Here is a 17132-nt window from a genome sequence, read left to right on the forward strand (position 1 = left end):
TGATAAAACATATAGCACATACTCATGCAACATATAAGCAAATATATCATGCCGGCTATCTCGGTCAGTACTTACGTACCTCTAACACTGCTGGTCAAACCTAGCTCCGCTGACCTAGACTCCAAGCCTACTAGTCCAGTCTACTGCTACTACAATGCAAATATCCATGCATCAATAATAAAGCTCTAAAAGCCTTAACTAAGCTATTGCATACTCCTAAATATTTTAGGATGTCAAAGCTATACCTGCGTCCATCGTTAGCCCTTTGCTGACGATAGCCTCAAAACTAGGCCGTAGCTCCGCGACGACGTCTAGATCACTAAGCCACTTCCGGATTCCCCGTAGGATGCCTAGATCTCCCTAGATCTGAGTTAGAAGGCTTAGGAATCAGAGAGAAGAGAGGAAATTGGTGCGAGAAAATGAATTCTCGGACCCTCTATTTATAGGCAACGTTCGGAGCCTCCGAACCCGGTTCGGACTGTCCGAACTCGATCGGAACCTCCGATCGCACCTTCGGAGCGTCCGATTGCTCAATATTACGTCAGCCATGATGTCACCTTGCTGACATAAGCAATGACGTGTGCCCTGGTCCAGATTGGAACGTCCGATCTTACCGACGGAGCTTCCGATCCACTTCGGAGCCTCCGATCCTGAGTTCGGATCCTCCGAACCCGTTCGAAGCCTCCTGACTTGGTTTGGAGCTTCCGATCCATCCGAACCCTTGGGACCTTTCCGGCTATTTTCGAGTGTTCTGAATCTATTTCTGAAGTCCATTACCCCAACAGGAACTTACTTAATCATGTTTTACTTAATCTAAACATGATCACGTGATTAATTACTCATTAATCACAAATTAAAAATGCGGGTTACTACAATATCCAACAAAGAGGCACTGGAATGGAATTAAACATATATTTTGTTATCTACGAGGAACGACAGATTTGGGACTTTTGTACTCAAAATACATCAATCAAAGTATCATTGGTTATGCCGATGTTGGATATTTATCTGATCCACATAAAGCACGTTCCCAAACCGGATATGTATTTACTCATGGAGGCACCGCAATTTCTTGGCATTCACAGAAACAAACACTCGTAACAACTTCATCAAATCACGCTGAGATTATTGCACTACATGAAGCAAGCCGTGAATGTGTTTGGCTAAAATCAATGACACAACATATCTAAACTTCTTGTGGATTATCAGTAGACAAGAAGCCTGTGACGTTGTATGAAGATAATGCTACATGTATTGCTCAAATGAAAGAAGGATACATCAAAAGTAACAGAACAAAACATATACCCCCAAAGTTCTTTGTCTACACTCAAGAGCTTGAGAAGAATAAAGATATTGATATCTGTTATATTCAATCAAGTGAGAACTCATCAGATCTCTTCACAAAGGCACTTCCCACGGCGATATTTAGAAAGCATATATACAACATTGGGATGCGCAATCTGCGGAATATGTGAAGAATCACTCATGTTAACATGAGGGGGAGTTTACGTGGCTGCACTCTTTTTTCCTTACTATGATTTTTATCCCACTGAGTTTTTCCTAGTAAGGTTTTTAACGAGGCAGTATAAAACACGTAATAAAGACAGTCATCATATCACGATCATCATCAGAAGGGGGAATGTTGAAAAATATATTATTATTATTAATATTATGTTGAATATTGAATGTTGAATGTTGAATATTGAGTTGTAAAATGTGGAAAATTAGTGTGTGATGATATAGATGATGATGTATTTATTTTGGACTAATCTCAAATGTGGATCTATAAATAGGTCTTCATTTGTGATGAAAAATACAATTGAGTTGAGAGAAAAATATTATAAATTGTAGAGTTTGATATATTTTGAGTTTTGGAGTTTTTAATTTTTACCATAAATTTTTACTTTTTCACAACATATTTGATGTTATTTAATGTAGAACAAGATTTGTTTTTATATAAAGAGAGATATTATAGGGTAATCATGTCTAATAATATATTATTTAAATAAAATTGAATGTTATTAATAATTTTTGGAGTGTAAATAACATTTTCCTAATTTTATCTATATTATATTGTAAGAAATGAAGATCTCAAAGTAATCACTTTTCGTATATCTACACAAGTAACGAAAATAACCATATCAAATAACAAAATACCAAATTATTATTCAATAAAAAATATCATCAGAACTTTAGTAAATTCATAATTTATCTAAATCTAACGTATACTTTATCTTATTTCAAAATCATTTAAATTTCTTTGGAAAAAAAATCATTTAAATTTTATAAAAAATTTATCTTTCTATCTACATTATTGAGTTTTTTTGGGTATTATTTCTAATAAAAAAATACATGAGAAAATCATTAATTAATTTGAAAGTAACAAAGTTATCAGATATATAAATTAAAAAAAATGTATAAAAATATAAAGCTTAACGCGTTGAACATATATAAAACTAGTACTCAAGGATTTGTTGGCATGATATATATAATTAAATATTTGATAGATTATATGATAAATATGTAATTTAATATATAAAATATGCAATCAAACATTATTTGATGTGATTTATTTATCACATTTCAATCATCCCAACAAAAAGCTTCCAAAGAGAAAAAAAAAACATCCCAACAAAATATAATATACTAGCGATCCACATGCGTACTAAAACTATAAATAATTTGTCAGATTTAGGATTATATTATTATTAATAATTATAAATCACACATTATTTGTACAATTTAACTACATTTACATCTTATCTATATCTATCATGTTTCAATAAAAATAATTCCTTATTTGTATCTATACTTTTGAATTTTAAATTAAGTAATCCTATCACTCATGGCATAAAAAGACATTTTTAAATTAAATAATAATATCACTCATGAAATATTTTATTTTTATTATCCAGATTGACTGGTTCGATCCAAGTATCTGCAGGGTAATCCAACCGCCCATTATTTTTTGTAAGCTAGATGTACTTGTAACGACCCACGTCCTTCCACCGCATAGGCTCGGACCACGTGGTTCGACGGGCATCGGACTCATGACCTCCCTACTTCTGGCAGTGGGTTTTTGCCCTCCCCAATGATTGCACCTTGCACCTTCAAGCTTAAGTACAAGTTCTTATCATCCCTGATACCATTGAGCTAGTGGAAGGATGGATCTCCTTGCATGAACTCATGAAAAAGGTATGATTGAACAATCCGGATTAGGGAAGCTTTTTAAAAAGAATTTACTAGTTAAGGGATTTGGCTAAAATAGTTTTTCTCCTAAAAACATTTAAAAGTAGCAACTTTTTACGGAACAACAAATAGCACAAGCGCAAATTGAGCAATACTGAATACAATTCTTCAAAGACTACAGCACATAACTGCATCGAGCATTTACATTTTTACTCGATAATAATCAAGATTCACTACTTCAAACATATAATCAAAGTTGAGGAACCCCATAATCTTGGTATTTCTCCGAGTTTCTGCCTTCTTTCCCACATCTACCAAGATTTCAAAGGCACGAATTTCCTCTGGAAACATATTCCGGCTCGATCAAGGAAATGTCCTTGTATCACCTTTTGTTCGCATTTGTGCGTTTTGCGCTGCAACTTCAGCATAAAAATGTGCCAGAATGTTTTAGTGATATCATTAAGTTGATGTTCAACATACTGGAATGCTTCACATGGAAATTAATTGGCAAGTAAAATGAAGATTCAGCTGTGGTACCTTGAAGTAATGATTTGCTACCTTCACCTCTCTGGAAGCCAGAGACCACCTTTGGCATCTCATCTCCAAGGTTTTCAAATGCTTTGGAAGTGCCCACATTCGAAAGATCGCCCCGATGACAATTTTCTGCATATGATATGGGAACATCTACCAGAACTTCATCTGGTGTAATTGTAGGAACAACACATGATTTCTCTGCTCCAGCTTTTTGTATAACTTGGGATTCATTTTTCTTCATGAGAATACTTGAACTCTTCTCATCTTTTCGAGCAGCATCTTTTTCACTAGAATCTTTCGGCCTTTTGCCATTGCCGAACCTATTTTTGAGTTTCGAATTCCGAACTTCATCAAACTTCTGAATTGGCTCGTCTCCTGTAGTTACTTTGTCAAAATTTTTTGCTGTTTTCAGTCCCCTGTTGAGGTTGATCCTCCTTTCGCATCCGCTTCTTCCATAAACCCGAACAAGAAAATGAGAGCCTTTGATGTAATGGAACTCCAGAAAGTGTCCCACAATCAGCGGCTGTTGTGTAAAGAACTCATTCCATCCCTTCTGGAATGCTAGGGAGCCATCCACCTTGGATATTTTTACAGCCCATCGCTTCCCGCCTGAATTCTCCAGATAAGTTTCTCGATCTACCAAATACTCTACCTTTCTAGCAAATGCAGGAGGCAAGTACTGCAAGAAAATCGAATCCATAAACACACAAAGCTACATTGTTGGGGTGGACTAGAAAAAAGTTACCAGAATCTGCGAATACTCTTCGTTCAGCAGAATCTTGAAAAAACGAAGGATAACCGGAGAAGGGTGTTCCGGCGCCGATGCACCAAGTATGCCTGCGGACATACTTGTTTGAAGCAAAGGCCCTTTGGCTTGTTTACAACTCCTGAATAGAATAGAAAATCACAGATGAAAAACAGAGAGCAAAAAAGGCAAAAACACAGTTGATTTAACCGAGAAAACAGCGAAAGTAAAGTTACCTCACAGAAAAAAATGCGAACTTTTCAAGAGAAGTTGTTCTTGTTTTGTTTCAAGCCCATTTAAAATGCCTGGTTGAGTGTACGTTTGGGTAGGTGATGAATTGTTTCCTATCTGGTGATTAATTATGATTACTTATTAATTACACGGATTACCATAATCTTTCAAATATTTGCATATTCACTCACATTATTATGTACTGCAGATTTTCATTAATTCCTCACATTATAAGGATCGTTATGTGCAGATAATGAAGACAGTAAGCTTCATTAATGTCATTCTAATCCACATTAGTCAAAAATAAATCTTGATTTAATGTGTGAGTTAATTTTCTACAACAGAGAGACATGAAATCACAAAAGATGGCAGCATTAATATTATTGATTAATCAGAAAAGAGAATTGAATTCAAGAAATTCAGATTACATTTTCAATATTTTTTATCTTTTAATAAAAAAAATTTGGGAAATCGGAAAAATAAATATTAACATAATGTAAAATGACACAAATAGAGAAAAGAATCCGAACAGAAATAGCAGAATTCATAAAATCCAAATGTTGAGTGAAATCCACTGTAAAATCACGTAATCCAAAATCCAGCAACTGCCAACCAACCATGGTTAGATTCCAACAATGGTTAGGGTTTAAACCCCGAATAGTACCAAACCTCCCCAAAACTAAGGTGGGCTGTGATTACGTTAGAAACCCAGAAATCCAACTTCATTCTCCCGTTCAACATTTCTATGATCAAATGTCTCCGAATTGTATTTGTGCTTGTTGAATGCACAGATTCATTTTGCTTCGGTTAACTCTTTTGTGAATCAGAGCGTTCAGAAAGTTTTGTTTTTTTCCCCTCCTTTTTAAGCTAAAAAAGAAAAAAAAAAAATCATTAAACAGGGCAACAAAAGAATCACATAAATTTTTTCTGGAGGTAATTTTGTATATTTGTCGCTAAAATTCTGCATGCATGCTTTGTTTTTGTGTTTGCAACCTCATTGATGCTTGATGTTTGATTGCTATTTTAATCTGTGCGAAGATCAACTGTTGGTATTGTTTTTTGAGTTCCTGTTGATTACTGAGTGTTGATTGATGATACGGATTTCGATAGCTACAATTATCTGACTTTGCATGCGAATGTTGTGAATGCGGCTAATTGATGCATGATGGATTTGCTTTGTATTTTTCTCACATGTTGATTGAGGCTGTCTGTGATTCTAAATCTCTCTGGTAAACTTATGTCCCTACACTTGAATTGATCACAGAATAATATATGCCTCTCTCTCTTTTTTCAGTTATTGGTGATGATGATAGGAACCTTTGATATTCAACAATTTCTCTGGTTTTTTTTTTTTCGGTTTGTCTTTTGGAGGGTTTTAAGATCTTTTCTATATGTTAACTTAAGAGATTCCAATCAGGGACTCTCATTCTTAGTAGAATTTGACTGATATAGATCGTATTACTCTAATCATTTTGAAGCTAGTGTGTCTTTGGTTCTGGAGAAGTGTGGCCCTCGAGGTCTGTGAATCTTCTATATTTGTTGCTGCTGGTGGTTTTGTTTTTAGTCTTGATTTGAATTTCTCTCTAAGCTAAATTTAGATTTAAAACCCGCTTTGATGTGTACCTTAACTAGGAGAACTGTTGTCGAACCAAAAATCTCTGAGGGAAAAAAAGAAGAAGAAATGAAGACAAGGAAGAAGAAGAAGATGAAAATATTATAATACCCTTTTTCCAATGTTAACTGAAGGCAGTTTGGAGTTATAAACGCACTCTTTCAATTCTAAAATGCACCGCATAAACAAGAATAATTTGAGTTCTTTGAATGATGGCGTTGATCATGCATGTTGTGTTTTCTTATATTCGTATGCATGCGAGTTTAAGGTTGCATGGAGTTTTCGCGCCAATTTCGTCGACAGATTTGTTAAGTTCGGTAATCTTGTTTGTCAACTTGTCATTTCGTCAATATTTTATTCTATTTTTCGTTACGTTGTTATGATGTTCTTGCATGAAAAAATAACGACATTCGTTACTGATTAAAAATTTTTAAGTTGATCGCTTGAACTAATTAAGAACACTGCTTTTATCTTGTTTGTCCCTACAGCCCCGCATTACAAAAATTGGTTGATTTATTATCAGGCTTTTATTCTCTTCACTGCTTTTTTACCGGTTTCTGTTTTATGTTCTTGGTATGTGCCTTATTATTAATTAAGGTGATTTATAGAACTAAAATGTCTGCATGATTTTGGGTAGATCTGTTAAAGGATTCTCTAACTTTTGTGGCATTTTGCCTCTGCCTGTTTGTGACAAGTTAAACGTTTCTGGTTTGCTTCTTTAGCTACCATTTCAGTAATATAGGAAGGTATGATGATATTATGGATGAAGAAGCTTGCATTAGTGTGAGTCATATAATCTGTCCTTGTATGATAACGAGTTTTAATTGCATGGATCAAATTGCATTGATATCAATTTTCTAGCCATTTGCACAGAGTTTGCACGGCATAAAAGGTACAGAGAATTGGATTGCAAAATCAATTTAAGTCGCGCTGAAATTGACACTTCATATTTGTTGACTAATTGATTTATGATTCAAGTAACTTTTGTGGGATACTTTCAATTTTTGGCTTTTGAAACCTACATGGACCTTGTTGTTGGAAAGATTATTTTATTTTGTATACTGCTTCTTTGTAAAATTTCTATATTTTTTCCATCAATATATCTGTTTGATATTATAATTCTGGTTTATTTGTGTAACTAGCGGGCCTGAAGACTTGCAAAAATGGAGAATAACAGAGATGAAGCTATCAGGGCAAAAGATATCGCGGAGAAGAAATTGTTAGAGAGGGACATCAAAGGTGCCAAGAAATTTGCTCTAAAGGCTCAAAGCATGTACTCTGAGCTTGATGGCCTTTCTCAGTTCTTGGAGGTCATTGACTTTTACGTTGCATTTGAAGAGAAAGTAAAGGGAGAAATGGACTGCTACAGAATTCTTGGCGTTGATCCTTCTTCTTCCGAAGAAGTATTGAAAAGGCAGTACAGGAAAGTGGCTTTTGCTATCCACCCAGATAAGAACAAATCAGTAGGGGCAGAGGGGGCATTCAAAATACTGTCACAAGTATGGGATGTTCTGTCGAATAAGGAAAAGAAGTTAGCATATGATTTGAAGATGAATTTAAGAGCTCAAAATCAATTGGGAAATGGATTGCACAATTTCAGCATTAGCTCATACTCATCAAGTGCAAGATGTACAGTTTTGGACACCAATCAGGGGCACATATCAACTCAGCTAAAGCCTCAAACGACTAGTCAACATTTCAGTACCATTCTACAGAACCCAAGAAGTCAGGCACCCGATATTGGTTCACAGTGTCATCCCACTCCAAGTCATTCAAGTCATCCGATACCCTGTACTGGTGCATGCATCCCTAGACATCAAAATGCTCCACTAAATGCTGATTGGTCACGATTCTATGCTGCTCCACCTGAACCCCATGATCCAACACTTGGAACCAGCAGCCATCACACACACACTCGACCCTGCCTGCTGAATCCAAACCCATCAACTCATTACCAATATGCATCATCCAGCAATCCCCACCCATCTCAAAATTATCAGAACAGTCCTGTAACCACCGTCTCCTCTCCGTACTATCCTACTCCTGAGCGGATATATCGTAATTATACTTCTGCCAGAAATGCCATGTCAGGATCCAGCCATCATTCATTGAAACCTGAAACATTTTGGACTGCATGCAACATGTGCAGGAGTCAGTATGAGTACCAGAAGATTTTTCTGAATCAAAAACTTCTGTGTCCGCGATGTCAGCAGCCTTTTTTGGCAAGAGAAATGCCCACTCCATCTGTAAAAGGCCGCAGTTCATGCCCTTGGCTCTTTTCCCATCAGCAGAGAGGTAATTTGGTAGCATTGAATGGTTCCATTGATATCCCAGCGGTCAAGAGAGACAATTTAAATAATATAAGAATTCAGCCATCTGGTCCAGCTCTCAACCGAGGGCCTGAAAAAGAAGTAAATTCTTCTACAGGTGATAAAACTCTGCACAGGAATGTCATTGACCGAGAAAATGTTGAAGCATCCAGAGATTCTAAAGCTAGCTCCAGTGGTCAAAGTGGAGAGAAGCTTAACAATAGGAGACACACGGATGGTCTGAACTGTAATGGTCCCAGACAGGTGAATAATGGGAGCAAATCAAGACTTAAGAGGAATTCAGAAAATCTCAAGGGAAGTTTTGGAGCTGGCCAAGCTTTTTCTCCTGGGTGTAACAAGCCACGGAAGGTGAAGGAATTGTCTCAGATGGAGATTCGTGATATGCTGATGGCAAAGGCAAAGTCAGAAATCCTTTGCAAACTTAAGGAATGGAAGATTGCTGAATCAAAATCTTCCCCTGTGAAGAAACCTAAGATTGAAAATTCAATGAGTATTTTGCAAGAAGATTTGATTAGTGAAGAGAAGGCAGATCAGAGCAGAGATCACCTGCTCATGAATAACAAGTGCATATCACAGGCTCAAGGGTCCCCTGCATTGAATGACAATGATGACGTGCGTGCAAATTCCGTGCAAACTGTATCAATGACTGTGCCTGATGCAGATTTCTACAATTTTGACCAGTGCCGAACTGAGGAGTCTTTCCGTGGAAACCAAGTGTGGGCAGCCTATGATGATGATGACGGCATGCCTCGTTACTATGCTGTGGTCCACCAAGTGATATCTGTGAAGCCCTTTAAGTTGCAAATCAGCTGGCTTAATTCCAAAACTACCTCTGAATTTGGATCCCTTGACTGGATAGGTTCTGGCTTTACCAAGACCAATGGGGATTTCAGGATTGGCAAGTATGAATTCAGCACTAGTTTGACTTCTTTTTCTCATCCAGTCAAGTGGAGAAAGGGGGCAAGGGGAGCAATTCAGGTCTTTCCAACAAAGGAGGATGTTTGGGCAATGTACACTAACTGGTCTCCTGATTGGGATGTGTTAACTGCTGATGAAACAGTGCATAAATATGATATGATGATGATTCTTGAAGATTACAATGAACATAGAGGTGTAGTTGTTGCTCCTCTAGTTAAAGTGGCTGGCTTCACATCGTTGTTTCGCCAGCATTTGGATCAAACCAAGATCCTGACAATTCCAAGAGAGGAAATCTTTCGATTCTCTCATCAGGTGCCTCACTACACCCTGAATGGGAAAGAATCTGAAAACTCCCCCTCTGGTTGCTATGAGCTGGATCCTGCTGCTCTCCCTCTGGAACTTCTCAAGGTGATCACAGAAGCCGAGGAAGCAGAGGCAGAAAAAATAGCCCAACGTCCAGTGAAATTAACAGAATCAGCAGTGGTGAGGGGCAGTGTTGAAAAAGACAAACCTATCATTACATACTCTAGAAAGAACAAAATGAAGAAGGTGACTGAGGAAGCTGAGTGATCTCAATTATATAGTTTATACTGCTAGAAGAAAGAAATTCTGAACAAATCAAAATTTAATTTCTGAGATCAAAATTTTTACCGAGTTCAGAAATTACGAGTATAGAATATTTTTTGGTTGACCTAATTCTTTCAATTTTTTCATTTATACAATTAACCATTTATTACTCTTGAAATTCACTTCTACAATTGGTTATGAGACAATTCACTGTCTGGTTATAAGTTTGTTTTTTCAGCACCATGATCATCAATTTATATTTAGGAATTAGCGTACACTAAAAGTTTGAAGATGCCATGTAGGACTTTTGTGCGTTTTCTGTGCACGGGTAGTGTATTTGCACTGTTTATGCACTTCGGCATTGCGTAACTTAAAATATACCAATCACTTAGTTGCATGCATTGCATGCTAATAATGTATTTTTTATAATAAATTTATATTTCAATTTAAACTGTCAAATAAAATAATTATATTATATATTAAATACAAAAATTGGTGAGAAAATAAAAAAATTGTTAAATGAAAAAAAAAGAATAAAAAAAATCATAATTGAGGGAAAAATAAATAAGGGATATTTAGGAAAATGGACTCGGTCAAACATTTTTTTAAAAAATTAACCTCCCCTAAGTGATTTGGATTACACTACAGAAGGTCATTTTTTTTTAAAAATGTTTGACCGAGGTTAAAAAACAAAATACCCCAAAAAATGAGATAGTGAAAAAAAGCAGTTGTGCGTGTTTTTTTTTAATTTATATATTATTTTAATAGGCACACCAAGATATGATCATTTATCCATATAGCCAAATAGATTACTTTTTTTTTCTGGGGCAAATTAATATTATAATTTTTTTGGATTAAATTTTTTGATAAATTATGTTCTTTATGAATACTGTTGATTAAAAAAAATTAAATTATGAACAATGAAAAAGCATCATAGTTAGGACTTTTTTTAGCAAACTACCCCTAAAAAAACTGGCATCTTTAATTTTATTCAGTTTTTAATTATTTTTTTTAAGAAAAATTAATTATTTCCTCTTTTTTCTTTGGGGAACTCGTGAACCAATTAAGAATTTTTTTTTTGAGGAAACGAATTAAGAATTTTGATTGTTAATTATAATACTTAATATCAACAAATAAATATAATTCTGCTCAAAAAAATATGTATTTAATTGGTTATGTGAAACATAATAGGCTACAGCGTCCAAAAAGCCCAATAAGGCCTTCAGCAATCAGCATTGCCTCCGCCGCCCCCTCTGTTCCTCACTTCTCCTCCTCCGACGGGGAGTGTACGAACGAAGACCAGAATACTTTCTGATACGGTCGACGGAATATGCCACGGACAACGACGGTGGAGAACCCCGGCTGCCCTCCACTTCGAGCCTTAACCTTCGACGTTCTTGGCCTTGTCAAAGGTAAAAAGAACGTATTTTTATTTTTAGTTTTCTTAAAAGTAGAATCTTGATGTACCAAGTTAAAGCTTTCCTCTCTGTTTTTTCGGATATATTTTCCAACAGTTATTGAGGCGCGTAAAAATGAGAACGGTGGTGCTGCCAAGATGGTGGAGCGTTGGGGAGACCCGGATTCATCTAAATGCGTGCTTGCTGCTTCGATTCTGGACAGAGAGTCTGACCCGGTACCTTATTTTGGATGTATATTTTTGTGGTGATTGTTATGAGCTTTTAGTGAAGAGGTATATTGTCTGCAGTTAATTGAGATTTATAAGTTTTACTGTTGGAATGCATCGAGGAGGCTTAAAATTCTCTTGGTCGGTAGGTTTTGCGAAATTCTGTAGTTTTTTCCTTTTTTTTATTACCAAAATTCTGTAGTTAGTGATATTTCATTGTAATTGTTGTAGCGATTTTGTTTTTCTAATTGAGGTAAGGTTTTAAAGGTAAGAGCATTTTGTAGCTCTTGTGAATTGGGCTGAGCATCAATTAAATATATTCTGTCAGTTAGGCAGTGTTGAGTGATTATTCCGAAGTCCGAACTACGTCTCTATGGAATGGATTCCATCTTGCTTTGACAATCTGCCAACTTAAATTTTTGTGATTGTGTTATGGTTATAACTCCAGATTGCAATGCTAAAATTTGAAGTCTATTTCATTGTACCTGTAGTAAAAAGTTTGAGAAGGCTACCAAAGTTGTTAGAATTACAAATGTGATGACATGATTAGCTTGGGAAATTTCTTGAACCACTACCACATTATAATATATCCATGTCCGAAGTTCTGGGCATTTTTAGAAGTTTGTCAGGAATATTGATGATTGATCAAAATAATAGTCATGAATTTTTTTTTTTTTATTTTATTTTTTATTGTTAGTGGGATTAATGATTCTCAAGGTATTGTGGCTATAATGTCGTTGACCCTAGAAATGTCTGTATGTTACAAGAGTTAAGGTCCTATTATGATGATTTTGTTCAAGTGGATGCTCGTCTTGGGATTGTGAAGTCTACTTATGAGAGACTTTTCCCTGACTATGTCCTAGTTAAAGCAAATTATGTTGAATTTCTGCAAGTCCTGCAATGCTGAAAACTTTCGGTTGGGTGCATCTTTGGTTATGAGGGATCGCAGGACTCGGATGTTCCTCATACAATGCATGGACAAATATGTAGATGGTGATAATGTAATAACTAATAACTAATAAATGTGGCATTGTTAAGATCTATGATAAGATCTTATTTAAGGTTGATATCCTATTCTTCAATTTCTGGGTTTTTGAATTGAATTACAATGATCTTGTTTTATGCAAATTGTTCTGTTCATTTTGGTTTGACACATTGTTGGGTATATTGCATGGAAATATATGATGTGGCAGCTGCTCGGTATTGCAAGAAAATGTGGTTCGGTAAGTTTTTTTTCTTGCTTCCTAATATCTAATGTTAGTATGCATCTCTTTGGTACTTTTGGTAAACCCTAGCAGACATGTAAGTGATGATAGTCTGTTGCACAGATCGAGGTGATTAGCGCTATTAATGGGAATCTTCGTGTTCACATTCCAAGTTTATATGAAACTGCAACCAGTCTACAAGATGATACCATCATGGGATTGCATTTGTTAAAAAAACACCGATCAGAGTCATCATCCAGGTATCATACTTCCCACCTTTTTTCCTTGTCTGTTTTGTTGTGATTAAATCTATCCAGATGTACCTTATGTTTCTCAAGGTGATTTGTTTAGGCATTTAGCTTTTCCTTCTGCGGGAACTCGGTAATTGATGTGAATAGACATATTGATTAGTAGTATTTTTGGCTTCTTTCTTCGACCCTGAAGAGGAGCATATAATGTAAACCGTCTTTACCATGTGACTGATGAACCGGGGATATGCTTTATTTTTTTTCGCGTTAGTTAATTTGTCGTGAACAATTATTTTTTCTTTGTTGGTGAAGGATACCGCGAATTACTGATTTTTTACGTATCAACTTTATTGTGCACCTCTAGTATCTTTGCAAATTTTGTTTCCCCCTTTTATGAACCATGTCGTGGGACATTGACATACTCGATTACAACATTTTATAGTGATGATAGTATATTATTTATAATCTGTAAAAGAGATCTGCCTATAATTTCATACGATAAAGTAATTTGGTTGCTGTGTAATAATTGAAATGGCCCATGAATTCATATAGAATGTGATGCCAAGATATGATTTAGCTGACAGTCAATTGATTAACCTTTTTCTTTATGGAAATTGAGCTATTTTTTTCAAAGTGGACCATTAATAAAACTTGTACTAGGGGACATTAATTGTATGATTTACGAGCTCTGATTTTAAAACTTGAAATGTAGTGGCAAGGTTGTTACTTGTTCACTTAAAGGTTTCGTTGGTTTAATTCTGCTGTGTTTACAATGTGCGACCCTATTACACATCAACTTTCTATATCTTGGTTTAGGTCATGTATGTTGCATGTCTGCACTAAAAAAGGCCACGCGATCTTGGAATCAATTGATGTGACCAAATCATCAGCAGAGTTCACGCGTGATCCTTCTACAACTACATGGAATATAAGTGGATCTGGGGAGATCTTGCTTTCTAGAGTAGATGACAGTGAGAACTATGCTCTATATGGAGGGTAAGCTTATTAGTCCATGCATTCACTTATAAACTAAATTGACTTTTCGAACTGTCCGAGAGATGGTGACCGATTTAAATAACTCTCAGGAAGGGTGTTGAAGTAAATGTATGGGATCTTAGCAATAATACAAAGATCTGGGCTGCAAAATCTGTAAGTTACTACTTTACCCTATGTATTTTGCAGTATTTTTTAGGTCTGGATGCTCGATACAGAAACGATAACTGTTCTTGTGACGGGTTTAGTGTTTGATATTGCTCAATCTATCTCGTGTAGCCCCCAAAAAACTCTCTTGGCATATTTACTCCAACTTGGTTTACATCTGCGACCTTCTTGAGTCAAGATGATCATCGTAAATTTGTGGCCGGCACCAATTCTCATCAGGTAACGTTCTACTCAATTTTCTATCTTAAATTTGCTGGGTGCTTAACTGCTTATGATAAAAGAGTGGCTTCATTCTAAGATAGTTGCAAGAAAAATGATCACTTTATTTTGGTATTATGGTATACTTGTGCTGTCCTTTTCTGATTGTTTAGTTGAGATTCTTAAATATTGAAAATTCAACTTGCTCCTGATAATATACGATGTAATTGTAACCCTGTAGAGAAGTTGAAAATAAAAAATTTATACAAATCTTTCTGTATTTTTTGTGCTTACTGAACCAACCACATGATATGGCAGGTTCGACTGTATGATATATCTTCCCAGAGAAGACCTATCATGTCAATTGAATTCCGGGAGACTCCTATTAAATCTGTTGCCGAAGATTTTGATGGACATACAATATATGTAGGAAATGGCTCAGGCGATCTTGGTTCCATTGATATACGCACAGGTATTTTTTTAACGCCTTTTCTTGTGCCATTTGATTATATGGCATTGAATATCTTTTTATTATTCTTCTGAATGAAATGGCACTGTACCATGTTATAATGTGTGGGCAACTCTTCTGTTGCTGTACGAAACTGTGTAAGGTGCTGCAACAGAGTTTCTGATCCTGAAACATTTATAACTTATGATTATCACCTTTACAATCCTCTAGTATGTAAATAATTTGGCTTCTCTCATAGTCCGTACAAAGAGCATTTTTCTTTTGACATGCATAATTCTTTTAATTTTATAACATCAAATTAATATAACACGTCTTTGGAACATCGATATTCCCGCCTGATATTGGCAGGAATTTTGCATCTTAGCAGTGGCAGTTGAGTTCAGCCACTTTTTTCGACCATATAGTTGTTTGTAATTTAAGCGTCGAAAGTTGATGACCATGTAACCATTCAAGTGTGAGCACATAGTTGTGTCCGATGCAGTGTCAGGTTTTGAGGTTTAGGCAAATTTCTTCTTCTTGATTCCTTTGCTTCCATCTGGTTGGCACACCTTTCTGTGCTGAAAGTCTTTTAATCTCTCATTTCACTTATTTTACTTATTATATAATTGCTTCTTTTTCTTCTCGTGTTAGTTTTCTTAGTTTTCAAGCCTCAACTTGCGAGTTATGCTGATTCGAGATTGCAATCTGTTGATTTTTTTGGGTACACAAGTTTCAATTATTTGTATATTGTTTGAAAACCGTAGGGAAACTCTTGGGATGCTTTATCGGAAAATGTTCTGGAAGTGTAAGATCCATAGCCAGGCACCCAGAACTTCCTGTACTTGCTTCATGTGGTGAGTACATTGCAATGAATTGGGATATCTTGATATATAGACAATGTTATGGTATAATATTTCTGGTTGAATTTAATCCTGATGTATAAATTATAAATAATAGACTGAAAATGTACATGGCTCTGATCAAAACTACTTCGGCTCTGTTCCCAGCTATAACATCTTATCATTTTGGTTCCGAAAATATTTGTTTCAAAGCATACCTTGTGACTCTGTCACTGTTCTAGTTCCAGATATCTTTCAATGGAGAGAACTACTATCACCATTATTAAAAAACACAAAAGATGTTTCATGTTTGGTTCCAGGACTAATTTTCTTTGTCCATGGTTGGAGTTATTTGCTGACTGGTTGATTCGGCTTTCTACTAGGGCTTGACAGCTATCTGCGCTTCTGGGACATTCATTCACGGCAACTTCTATCAGCGGTATGCCATGAAGTTTAATTTTAACAATACCTGTTAGTTCTCGAGGTTTATCGCATTCTGCAAAACTTTTCGCCAAGAACTGTAAAGGCGATCACCAACCATTCTTGTCCTTTGTCTGCTGATAAATATTTTTGCGTTGATTCGATACAGGTTTTCTTGAAGCAGCCGCTCACTAATGTCTTTTTCGATTCGCATTATCGCAGTGAAGGTATGTTTATTTAACTTGGTGCCCTTATGTTTGTGCTTCTACAAACCAAGCTCAATTCTATCTTACAATTTTGTGCAGAAATCAGTGTTTGTGCACCTGAGCCACAAGTTACACCGGCTCTCGGCATAGTTGAAGAGGAACCCCCGCGTGTCAAACGGAAAATGGGTTCTAAAGAGCACAAGGGATCCAAGAAAATGTACTCTAAAAAGAGTAGCAAGAGGTTAAAAGCTGAAGAACATTAACACCAAAACTAGCTTATTTTGCGTGGATTAAGTTGCGGGGTATGAGTCGAAACTGGTTGCTTTTGCCGAGATTTGTATTTATACAGAAGAAAAATTTTGAAATCTGGGTTGACCTTCCGAGAGAAAGTAGTGCCCGATTATGTTTCATTTTCATTCCTTGGATTGCATTGCAATATAGAAAAACAGTTGCAAAAGTATTTTAACAAAAGTATTTTAGAATAGAAACGGTGAAGTAATTGATATTTACGAATAAATATTTATCAAATATGATCAAAAAAATTAGATTTATCAAAAACATAATATTAAGCTTTTCTAAAGAGAGAAAATTATTTTTTAGCCTCTTGAATGGGAGTATTATTTGAGAAATGTGCAATTTTTGTATCAACAGTCAAGG

The 17132-nt window shown here is 35.8% G+C and overlaps 3 protein-coding genes across 5 annotated transcripts; 2 read left to right on the forward strand and 1 right to left on the reverse strand.

Moving 5' to 3' along the window:
• Nucleotides 1-3278: 3278 nt before the first annotated feature.
• LOC140876187 (uncharacterized) lies at nucleotides 3279-4776 on the reverse strand. Its single transcript, XM_073280075.1, has 4 exons — nucleotides 4705-4776; nucleotides 4469-4610; nucleotides 3727-4402; nucleotides 3279-3608 (listed from the first exon to the last, which is right to left on the reverse strand). Exons 2-4 carry the CDS (start codon nucleotides 4568-4570, stop codon nucleotides 3553-3555), a joined length of 834 nt encoding a protein of 277 aa, XP_073136176.1. The 5' UTR covers nucleotides 4571-4610; nucleotides 4705-4776; the 3' UTR covers nucleotides 3279-3552.
• Nucleotides 4777-5303: 527 nt separating this feature from the next.
• LOC140876107 (uncharacterized) lies at nucleotides 5304-10300 on the forward strand. The gene is made up of 2 exons (XM_073279977.1): nucleotides 5304-5632; nucleotides 7454-10300. Exon 2 carries the CDS (start codon nucleotides 7475-7477, stop codon nucleotides 10127-10129), a length of 2655 nt encoding a protein of 884 aa, XP_073136078.1. The 5' UTR covers nucleotides 5304-5632; nucleotides 7454-7474; the 3' UTR covers nucleotides 10130-10300.
• Nucleotides 10301-11335: 1035 nt separating this feature from the next.
• Nucleotides 11336-16954, forward strand: LOC140876115 (uncharacterized). Of its 3 annotated transcripts, XM_073279986.1 has the most exons (13): nucleotides 11336-11538; nucleotides 11641-11759; nucleotides 11832-11891; nucleotides 12944-12973; nucleotides 13079-13215; nucleotides 14020-14199; nucleotides 14289-14352; nucleotides 14476-14583; nucleotides 14881-15034; nucleotides 15775-15864; nucleotides 16233-16288; nucleotides 16439-16496; nucleotides 16575-16954. In XM_073279986.1, exons 1-13 carry the CDS (start codon nucleotides 11457-11459, stop codon nucleotides 16736-16738), a joined length of 1302 nt encoding a protein of 433 aa, XP_073136087.1. In that variant the 5' UTR covers nucleotides 11336-11456; the 3' UTR covers nucleotides 16739-16954. The 3 variants fall into 3 exon arrangements, with proteins under 3 accessions (XP_073136087.1, XP_073136097.1, XP_073136104.1); XM_073279996.1 differs by lacking the exon at nucleotides 11832-11891 and having other exon boundaries at nucleotides 16575-16952; XM_073280003.1 differs by lacking the exon at nucleotides 11336-11538 and having other exon boundaries at nucleotides 11643-11759; nucleotides 11832-11895.
• Nucleotides 16955-17132: the final 178 nt, after the last annotated feature.

Source organism: Henckelia pumila, chromosome 1 (genome assembly GCF_033568475.1).
Source record: "Henckelia pumila isolate YLH828 chromosome 1, ASM3356847v2, whole genome shotgun sequence".
Taxonomy (NCBI): Eukaryota; Viridiplantae; Streptophyta; class Magnoliopsida; order Lamiales; family Gesneriaceae; genus Henckelia; species Henckelia pumila.

Excerpts from the sequence above, each read along its gene's own strand:
- LOC140876187 (XM_073280075.1), bottom strand. The coding sequence starts at position 4,570 with ATGTCCGCAGGCATACTTGGTGCATCGGCGCCGGAACACCCTTCTCCG. Across the intron at positions 4,403-4,468 it reads AAGAGTATTCGCAGATTCTG|TACTTGCCTCCTGCATTTGC; the intron begins GTAACTTTTTTC and ends ATTTTCTTGCAG. Across the intron at positions 3,609-3,726 it reads TAGCAAATCATTACTTCAAG|TTGCAGCGCAAAACGCACAA; the intron begins GTACCACAGCTG and ends TTTATGCTGAAG.
- LOC140876107 (XM_073279977.1), top strand. The coding sequence starts at position 7,475 with ATGGAGAATAACAGAGATGAAGCTATCAGGGCAAAAGATATCGCGGAG.
- LOC140876115 (XM_073279986.1), top strand. The coding sequence starts at position 11,457 with ATGCCACGGACAACGACGGTGGAGAACCCCGGCTGCCCTCCACTTCGA. Across the intron at positions 11,892-12,943 it reads GGAGGCTTAAAATTCTCTTG|CTGCTCGGTATTGCAAGAAA; the intron begins GTCGGTAGGTTT and ends ATGATGTGGCAG. Across the intron at positions 14,584-14,880 it reads CCGGCACCAATTCTCATCAG|GTTCGACTGTATGATATATC; the intron begins GTAACGTTCTAC and ends ATGATATGGCAG.